The sequence below is a fragment of the Haliotis rufescens genome, unplaced genomic scaffold (genome assembly GCF_023055435.1).
Source record: "Haliotis rufescens isolate VD_foot unplaced genomic scaffold, xgHalRufe1.0.p SCAF_18, whole genome shotgun sequence".
Lineage (NCBI taxonomy): Eukaryota > Metazoa > Mollusca > Gastropoda > Lepetellida > Haliotidae > Haliotis > Haliotis rufescens.
The window spans coordinates 22,426,683-22,436,764 of record NW_025963868.1 but is presented as its reverse complement, the minus strand read 5'-3'; the positions used below and the strand labels follow the sequence as shown (position 1 = coordinate 22,436,764).

Below are 10,082 nucleotides of genomic sequence, written 5' to 3'. Positions count from 1 at the left end.
GTTTACTAAAACAAAGGGAATACACTCATATCATGGCGTAAAGTGCCATGTAAAAACAACATACTTTGTTCAAAGGGTTAACTGATAATACGTTGATTGATTGCTCATTGTTATCTATCACTCAATGTATTTTTTAGGAACCGTGAACGTTATGACAATAGTTGTCACGTGGCCTTCCTCAGCCGACCCTTGAGACTTGACACCTATGTGATCAGTTGAGAAACGAACACGGGTTATAACATCCCGAAACGATATATATCTCTTAAAATATTTGATTGTAGATTCACTAAAATTGATTAAGACGATCAAAAGGGCCTAAAAACATCACAACAGATTATTATGTAGGATTAGAAGCCATACAACATAGAAATGTACTTTTCAACATAACATTTTCAGTCTCTTGGTGATGACATTAAACATCAACATGTTTGGAATTCGTTATTATAATAATACAGAAGGAAATGTTTTTCAGTCACTTTGTAAAATAACTGAATATTTAGGCGTTAATAAATTTGAAAATGTTACACATTTTGACAGTAAAAAAATATACACACTATAAAAAAGCAATGCTCAGGTGAAATATTTACTTTGTGTTGCAAGTCAAAACAGTGTAAACGAAAATCGCAAAATTACCAAGCAAGTCACCATTACCGATGCTACCCACAAAGATACCTACATTTCCTTATTATCTCGAAAACTGTATTTCATTTTGTTGATGGATGTGACCATACGCCCTTATTACTACCCATAAAAGTGACTAATGCGCTTACGAATGGCGCAGCAGAGGTCGCGAACTAGTCTAGATTTCCGCTACACATCCGGGTACTCACTTGGAAAAAACAATAACAAAGGCAACGACCAGTCCCGGGGAATTGCTTTAGATCAGTGCCCCTTTAAAGATTATACATCTAAACGTACGCAGTCAAAGACAAAGACTAGTAGATTTAATCAGTGCTGAATTAGATAGTTATGATGTTGTATGTTTAACAGAAACCTGGTTGCCACTGATATTGCACTGATACCATTTTCAAATCGTAGCCTGTATTAAGGAATATATTTTAGATCTTAAATCAGAGTATAACGGGCAGCCTGAGCTGGAGGCGGGCGTGGATATGTGGACAGTTTTTACGTAGTTAGTGTTAAAACCGAATGTTTGCGAGGATTAATAAGATTTCTGAATTCAGTTACAACAGTAACCGTACATGTATTTGTTACATTAAGTCATTTCATTCAAATTTGTTTGGTATGATTATGTCTTAAAATTATTTTAGGATGGAGGGTACAGTTACCAAATAAAATATGCTGAAATATCAATTAATTATGACCATATTTCATAATCTATTTTTTAAAGTAACCCTCCGTACATTAAAGATATCTATTTAAAGAATATAGTTCTTAAAGACCTTGCCAAAAAACGAATAATCAGGGGGGAGACTATATACTGAGGGGGGCGCGAAATATATCCGCCCGGGGGAGATTTTATTTCAGAACAGATTCTCCGGGGGAGAATCTGTACCGGTATAAAATCTACGGGGGGAGAATTTGTACGGGGCCGGGGAGAGTTTATACCGGGACACCGGCCTTAACGTTATACTTCCTTGTTGAATGCACCAGCTTGAGGTCGGTATAGCGCCTGTGTGACGAACATCTCGGGTCATGCGACAGCGTCACCAGCGTGAACATGTGTGATAAGAGTGTTTACACAAGGATCTCCTAAAGGTAAGCAAAGGTAAGCGTTTGGGTCGTATTCATGATTATAGTAATACAGTCGAACCTTGCCTATTCGGACACCTGCGTTTTCTCAAACATTGTCCTGAGAAACTAGTTTCCTGATATCCATTGTGAACTGACAGGAATTCCCTACCCAACCAAAATTCTACCGAGGAATATGTGAAATGAATGGCAAAATTTATGAAGGATTGATCGAATTATAAATATAATCCCCTGTGCTGTACAGACCCACACAGCATGCTGTCACAACGCCTTTTATTAATTATACAGCTGAAAAATTCATAACATTGTTGAGGTTGTGGTAGGTGAATGTATGGAGATCACCGGTGACGTTTTTGTTGTTGATTGTACAACCATGTTCGCAGCCAGCCATCGCAGTTAGAAATATCATATCAGGTGTGTCATGACCAAAGTTTCTATGTTAGTCATATCTGTGTTCGTGTGACAGCAAAATGTTAAACGTACGAGGCCTGCATCACAACCATACGACGTGCGTGATATAACTGAAAACCCGTTGTTTTGTTTTAAACATATTTTATTGACATATATGGTCAACGGGATTGGGCAAAAGTTATCCAACTTAGGTGGCCCTTTCCCTACTCTATATGTACAGACATTGATTATACATATATATACACATATACATACACACATACATATACATACGTATACAGAAATACAAACATATACACATAATCATATATACACACAATCATACATACTCATACATACATACATACATACATACATACATACATACATACATACATACATACATACATACATACATACATACATACATACATACATACATACATACATACATACATACATACATACATACATACACATACTCAGATACATATACACTTATTACAAAGAGAAGTAACAAAGAGAAATATATTTACACAAGAACATAAACATAATGTTTGCAAGAGTAACATAGACAGTCATGCATAAGAATTGTCTATAGACACAGTTTACTTGTATGTACACATTAATCCAAAATACATGCAAAACTACATATATAATTACACAATCATACATACACTTATGTACATGTACACATATGCTTACACACACACACTACATGTACATACATACACATATACCCTTGAATACGCATGCATACATATATATACATACACATATTTACACACATACACCAGGATATATATACCCGTAAACATTATGTGTACAGAAGGAGGCAGAGATACACATGTATTCATGATCATATACATGCATGCAGTTTATTCACTGATGGCGTAATTAATAATAAATGGTCGCAGAGCGATATTCTGTATTAATGATAAAGGGTTACTCGAATCTATTAGTCGACATTATATATTTTTGAACGCTGTTGAAGATGAGGTTATTGTGACTTTCAGATAGGGATACATCACCGTAGAGAATATTTTGTATTGTACATGTAGTTCCAGCTTTTATAATGTTAGCGAACATGATATTTCTAGGAATAGTGTAATTGGGACATTCAAGAAAAAAGTGTATGTTGTTTTCACATGGGTTTCCACAAGAGCAGGACAAAGTATCAGATAAATTTACTTTAAAGAGGTCTGCATTTAGGGAACTGCAAGAATGCCTTAGGCGTGTATGTAAAATATTAGCTCTACGGTTGCCGATTGAGAAGTATGGAGGTGGAGCTGTAATGGTTGTTTTAATCATGTGTTTAAAATTTGATAATGATGTTGCACTTCTGTATTCAGGGGGTAACTCATTCCATAATTTGATTGAAGAAGGTATAAATGATTGTTGGTATGTGACTGTTCGTGCTTGCGGCGAATTCAGATTATTCTGATTTCGTAACTCATATCTACTAAAAGTTGATACTTTGGGTGGTAACATGTCATGTAAATACGATGGGCATAGGTTATTAACAATACTGTAGATTGTGCAGAGTTTTTTATTTGACCTCCTATAAGATAGTGATTCCCATCCTGTCTCAAAATATAAACTCGATCTTGAGGAGAATTAAGGGAGACCTGTTACCATGCGAGCGGCTTCGAGTTGAATCATTTCAAGTTTTTCGGAATTTTCATGACTGCAGTTGTCCCATACCTCTGAAGCATATTCTAATATAGGCCTTATGAAAACAAGATAGACTTTGGACAGGGTTTGTCTATCAAGTAAATATTTCACGGTTCTTAACGAACAAATCATTTTGGAAGCTGAGCGGCAAATGTTATCAACGTGAGTTGTCCACTTCATATCATGGGAGAGAGTAACGCCCAGATGTTTGTGCGAGATAGATGCGCTTAGTGCGGTATTGTTATAAATGATATCTGCAGTGCGGTTTTTACAATGAGTGAACAGAATAAATGTTGTTTTGTCCGGGTTAAACTTAACTAGCCATCTATTGGCCCAGGTATTGAGAAGCTCTAGATCACTGTTTAATCTGTGTTCTATCATTTGTAAGTGAAGAGATGATGTACCAATGGAAGTATCGTCTGCAAAAAGGCGAGTGGAATTCACTAGATTATCAGCGAGATCGTTAATGTAGACCAGAAACAAAAAGGGACCTAATACCGAGCCCTTGGGGACACCGGCTCTGGTGAATTTCAAAGATGAAAAGCTGCCATTTACAAAAACCTTTTGTCTCCTCTGACTAATATAGTCTTCTAACCATAGTAATAGCTTGCCCGTTACATCGTATTTTTGTAATTTATGAAGTAATCCTTTATGCCAAACTCTGTCAAATGCTTTCGATATATCACAGAATACCATACAATAGTATTCGTGCTTGTCGACAGATGAGAACCCGTTCAAAATGGCGTTTAGCAAAACTCAGTTCCTCTCACTGCGAAATGGTGGATACAGATAAGCGATGTTTTACTTGAGGCGACTATTTAAAAGATGATCTTACATAGAAAATTTACGCACTGGAGCATACATTACCAGTTTTCAGCCCTTACCTTACCGCGTTGTCCAGTGTCCTGACAGAGTCACTTGTCGGAAAATACATCCAGATAAACCAACTAAATTCCATCCTTAAAAAATTATATTGAATGTTTTTGAGCCCTGATGAAGATGCATTGTTGTGTTTGTATGTGACAACGGATGTGTTCTCAGTCAACTTAATATGCATTGTCTTCTTATTGACCAGGAATAATCAGGAAACCGCAATTAATTGAAAACACACTGCAGCTGTAATTATTTATTTCTGAAGACCATTCTATCACGTGTTCATACGGGACATGTTAATTTAAATGTTTTATATAGGTTGCAATACTTTGACAACCGCCTCGCATCATCTGATCAGGCGTTTGATCAAGGCATATGCTCACTGACGCTTGTTTTATGATTTAAGAGTTGATACCACAAGGAAATAACACAATGAAAACAAGGAAGTAAAAAGACTAAAAAGGTCACTTAGATGGTTTAAGGCTTCTATTCCTTACTTAATGTCTGCGGCGTAAAGCAACATGCATAATTTTTATGCATAATATGTGAGTGACGGGTGTCATACCGTTAAGCCCGAGGAAATTTAAAGACCTTTCTACTTCTGTGCGTTGATTGATGGAATAAAATCTGTATATGTTTATACAAATATGGACAGAGGTAGCTACGTGAAAATCAGTAGTATGCCTCAATACTGTCTACAGTTTGATGACCAATGCTTTTTTACACATATTGTTGTACGGATTTTTTATCAGATACCACGAGCCGGGGGCGAGCGGTGTAAAACCCAACGGAGGACGCACTGAACCACATGTACCCGGAGTACAACGCATGTATGTTACCGACATATTTAATCTATCAATGTGAAATGAATTAAACCAAATTCAATATTGGTTGATAAAGCTGTTCGACTGAGCTGCGGTCCACTCGTGCTATATCACGTGACTTTCACTGACTCGGGAAAAGGGTGAGGATTTTGGCTTCGAAGCCAGGTAGAAGTGATTCATAGTATTTGATCAAGATCACGTGAACCATTCAGATCTCATCATTCTAACTTGGAGGTTTGATAAAGCCATTATCATCTCGCCAATGATTAATAAATTGCATGAAGGAAATAATGTCTACCAAATACTGTATGTTTAACATCATTTAAGCGATACACAGGATTGAGTTTTTATATTTGGGGGCAAATTGATCATGCCAGTAAATCGTATTGCACCCGAAGGGGGGTACAGCCACACATAATAATATTATATGTTTCATCTACTTTCAACAACTTGAGACAAATGATTACTTTAAGTACACCACATGTAAAGTAATATGTGATCTAGATATTAAACAATATTCCATAAGGTTTTCCTTTGTATTCTCCAAAGTCAACATACATTAATATGTTTCAGGAACAGGTATCAGCATCTGGTAGAAAGAAGCATGAAGTGTTGTCATCTTTATTGTCTTTTGACTTTCCTGACCTTTCTCTCTGGAAGTAAGTACAAACAACGTGTTGCCATATCCACATAGTTATCAGAAAAAGGGCGTCCTTTTTGTAAAGCTGTGATTCTTCACTGTTAAACATATTCTTTTTACTTATTATTCTCCTGATATTAGAGAAGTTAGTCGCTGGTATTACGTAGAAGAAATGGGATCGAATATCGTACACGAACATGTAGATACGTGTTGGTTTGGGGAACATATTCATTCATGTTCATCTTTCGAAACTTAAATCAAATCTGGTACAATGTTACATATTTTTCAACGCATATTTGGAGTGTATGAATCATGATCATTGACATTTTGTCAAATTGTCGACTTCTGCATCAGTGATTCACATGAATGTTGTTTTCTTTTTCAGTCACAGGGGCAAGACTGACCACATCACCAATACAAATGACTATTGGGGGAAGTAGCCCAACATCTCAGCTGACACTAAGCTGTAGTCCAGATGCACCTGGGATAACACAAGTGTTAAGCATAGAGATTGGCAAGAAATCTTCTACTGGTTCTAATCAGCCTATAATACGAATGAACAACACAGATTCGTCAGTACAAGTAGAGGACCCAGGTCTACAACAGCGGATGACAGCCTCAGGTTCTATTACTGGAGCAACAGGCAGCATACAGTTCATCCTGACAGGTCTGAGATGTACTGATGCTGCTTCTACATACTATTGCTCCACCCTATACATGGCGGGGGGAGCTGGAAGTGATGAGGCAACCACCAACATCAAAGCTAGAAGTACTTATGTTTATAGTTACTATCAATGTAATGTGTTAGATGTCCTTACAATGTTTTTGAGTAATTCAGAAAACACATCTGACGTCAACATGCATCAGTGTTTCGAAGTATTGACATCCTTTGTCGTAAACTGCTCACCCATGAACATCAGTGATTCTATTATATCTTACAGCTTACCCAGAGCAGATAGAGATGTTCCCCAGTCCCGACAGGGTCACTTATGACGAGGGTCAGCTGATTTCATTCAGATGTACAGGCAGGATCGGAAACCAGTTTAATGTGAACAATCTCCAGAACCTGTGGACATGGGAGTGGCGATCTATAGACAACGAGTTCACCTCCTGGACACGATATCCAAACGACCAAAACATCACCTATCAGCCTCCTACTCCCGTGTCTGGGTCAGGGGGTTGTCAGTATGACGCGGCGTCAACACTGCTTCATACAGTCTCGAATCAAGACAATGGGAGAGAGTTCAGGTGTTCTGTCATTAATGAAGACTACAGTGACAACAAGACAGTTTTTGTTATTGGTAAGATTTTATTAAATATTTGATCCCAAAGACCAATTTGAATCTATAAACGTCTATACATATCAACAATCGGAAATATTATTAAACGTAACCATTTAATACTTAACAGCATTAATCGACTCTTATTCGTTTGACAGTGACGAATGACAGTCCAACAAGCCCATGAAGAACATTGTGAAATCCGCTATGTATTATTTAAACTTTGCAACCGCGTCTATAGTTGTAAAATTCAGCATGTATTTGTAATAAGTCATATGTATACTACAGTCAAGTCCCGTTAATCCGACATGGTTGGTTGAATATGATTATGTCGGGATAACGGGTATGTTGGATAAACGAAATTAAGCAGTATAAACGTTCGTGATCGAATATCGGACAACTACAAGTCAGATAACGATACCAACACGTTGCAATGAAAAATGAAATATTCATATTGTTATGTTCCATTGTTTGCGGAATATGTTTTCTAATCACGCAACCTCTAAAGCTTAACACAACGGGCTGTATGACTGATTTATATAATATATTCTACACATACTTTACAGCATTGACTGTTATTCGTTTAAATCGCACTGACAGTTGAAATATAGAAGCAAGTCCATGAATAACATTGTGAAATCCGTCTTGTATTTTATAAACTTAATAGCGTCTATAGGTGTAATATTCAGCATGAATTTTTGAAGCATATGTGCTACCACATACGGTGTAAATGAAGCAACGCATTCTTTGAAGGTTTTTTAAGCGTACACCTACGTACGTTATCAGGAATAGGATACGTGCAAAACAACCATAAATATTACTTATATTTCGTAGGACAAACAGCCACTGCAACCACCACCAATCGACCTTGTGAGTATTTCATCATTCTCATGTACCCTCAAATAAATAAACATTGACACAGCTATCATGTTGGGACCACTATCCCACATGTATTTCTAAGGATAAAACTGAGACCAAGATGGACACCTATTTCATTTCAGATGCAAGACCCTCCCCGCCAACTGACTTCTACTGCACAGAGCACACGGCCTCCAGTGTTAAGATGCAGTGGACCTTCACTGACACACGTAGTCAGGGATATGTGTTTATTCTTTCCTATTGGCAGAAAGACTCAACTGTATGGAGTGTTACTAACGTAACGGCAGACACAGGCATGCCTCAGACGCGATGGACACTCAGTGTCCCACGGCTCCAGTCAGACACGCTATACTACTTCCGGTTGCTGGTGGATGGAGTAGCGGGTCAGAGCGAAGCTGTGACTTCCACTTGTTTCACGGAAATCGATGGTAAAATATTTCTGGCTTAATCTTCTCACGATACAAACACTAGTTCCCCCATTTACATTGATTCTAATCTTTTCAACTGAAATGATTTGTTTGTTTGTTGTTTAACACCGCACTCAGCAATAATCCAGCTACATGACGGCGGTCTGTAAATAATGCTGATGTTGATAATGACAATGATGCCTAATGCATGTGACATTTATGATGGTAATTCGCCAGTTACTGTTCAGTTGAACAAAGGAGAATAATAAGAAGAATAAGATGTAGATGATGACTGATATAGTTTTATAAAACATGTTTCAGTTTCTGCGGCCTGTGAAGGAGTGATAGTGGGATAGAACGTGGGAATCAGCGTCATCGATCGTGGCTTTACTGCTGTCCATCATTTCATGTCTTCATGTAACACAATTATTTTTAATAGTAACTGTATAAAAGAAGAATATGTAAACTAGTTTTATATAACAGACTAGTCATATCTCATTTGTGAGCGATTTACGTATAGATTCAAAATTTAACTAGAACATTTCCCTTGACGGAAAGCTTGTCAATAAATGTTTGTAACAAATATATGTTGATAGTAACAACATAAAAGATAACTGTGTTAGCTATGTTTAATACGAGATCCATATGAACAGTATGTTGATGACAGAATAGTAACATCTTATTTGTTAGGCCTAGCAATTTGCTAAGTGATGACAGACTGAGAACTGTTTGTTTCTTCCGCTTGTGCGACTATCGATGTACAGATTCAAAACAACAAAAATCCCTTATTAATTTTGTCAATCTATCAATTTGTTTAAAAGCGTCTGGCTAGGTATATGTAACTTCGGTTTTTCCCTACTCGCTTGCACCATCTGAGAAGGTTTAAGATGTAATAAATTCAGCTGGTGTTACACTAGTAAATTCACTTATGTATCTAAATATAAAAAGATTGTGTGGGAAGATTTGTACATGAATGAATTTGCCCAATGAATAAATTTATGTACGTCTTGCTTTGATTTGTTTTCCATGACATTTCCTATCTTTTTATCAATAGGTGATCAGCACTTATAATTTCATCTAAAATGTCATCAGTAAATAATTGAATCTTTGGACACTGACATATGTGTATATTTTTACAAATAGACTAGCTCCTCAACGTTTTTACATAGACGTTAATTCTCGATAACACCATATTGCATTATCTTCACTTGGATGGATTCGTGTTGTATCCAGTCAAATGCCTTTGAAATGTCACAAGTAGCACATAAAATATTTTTATTTAGCTTATAACCGTTTTTATTTGTGTGTGACGAAGTGTCACACAATACACATCTATTTTTGTAATTGTGTAACCAGTACTGGATCTGATTAAAGATCTCTCTCTAAATTATTATTCAGTTTA

General features: G+C 36.8%; 1 protein-coding gene across 3 annotated transcripts; it reads left to right on the top strand.

The window, feature by feature from the left end:
* The first annotated feature begins 1,588 nt into the window (after positions 1-1,588).
* Positions 1,589-9,689, top strand: LOC124132875. 3 transcript variants are annotated; one of them, XM_046497020.2, is made up of 8 exons: positions 1,589-1,719; positions 5,403-5,480; positions 6,048-6,133; positions 6,500-6,883; positions 7,056-7,415; positions 8,229-8,264; positions 8,396-8,701; positions 9,002-9,689. In XM_046497020.2, coding segments are annotated over exons 2-8 (1,209 nt in total). In that variant the 5' UTR covers positions 1,589-1,719; positions 5,403-5,478; the 3' UTR covers positions 9,037-9,689. The 3 variants fall into 3 exon arrangements, with proteins under 3 accessions (XP_046352976.2, XP_046352977.2, XP_046352975.2); XM_046497019.2 differs by having other exon boundaries at positions 1,595-1,729; XM_046497021.2 differs by lacking the exon at positions 8,229-8,264 and having other exon boundaries at positions 1,594-1,729.
* The last annotated feature ends 393 nt before the right edge of the window (positions 9,690-10,082 follow it).

Excerpts from the sequence above, each read along its gene's own strand:
- LOC124132875 (XM_046497020.2), top strand. Across the intron at positions 7,416-8,228 it reads CAAGACAGTTTTTGTTATTG|GACAAACAGCCACTGCAACC; the intron begins GTAAGATTTTAT and ends TATATTTCGTAG. Across the intron at positions 8,702-9,001 it reads TTGTTTCACGGAAATCGATG|TTTCTGCGGCCTGTGAAGGA; the intron begins GTAAAATATTTC and ends AACATGTTTCAG.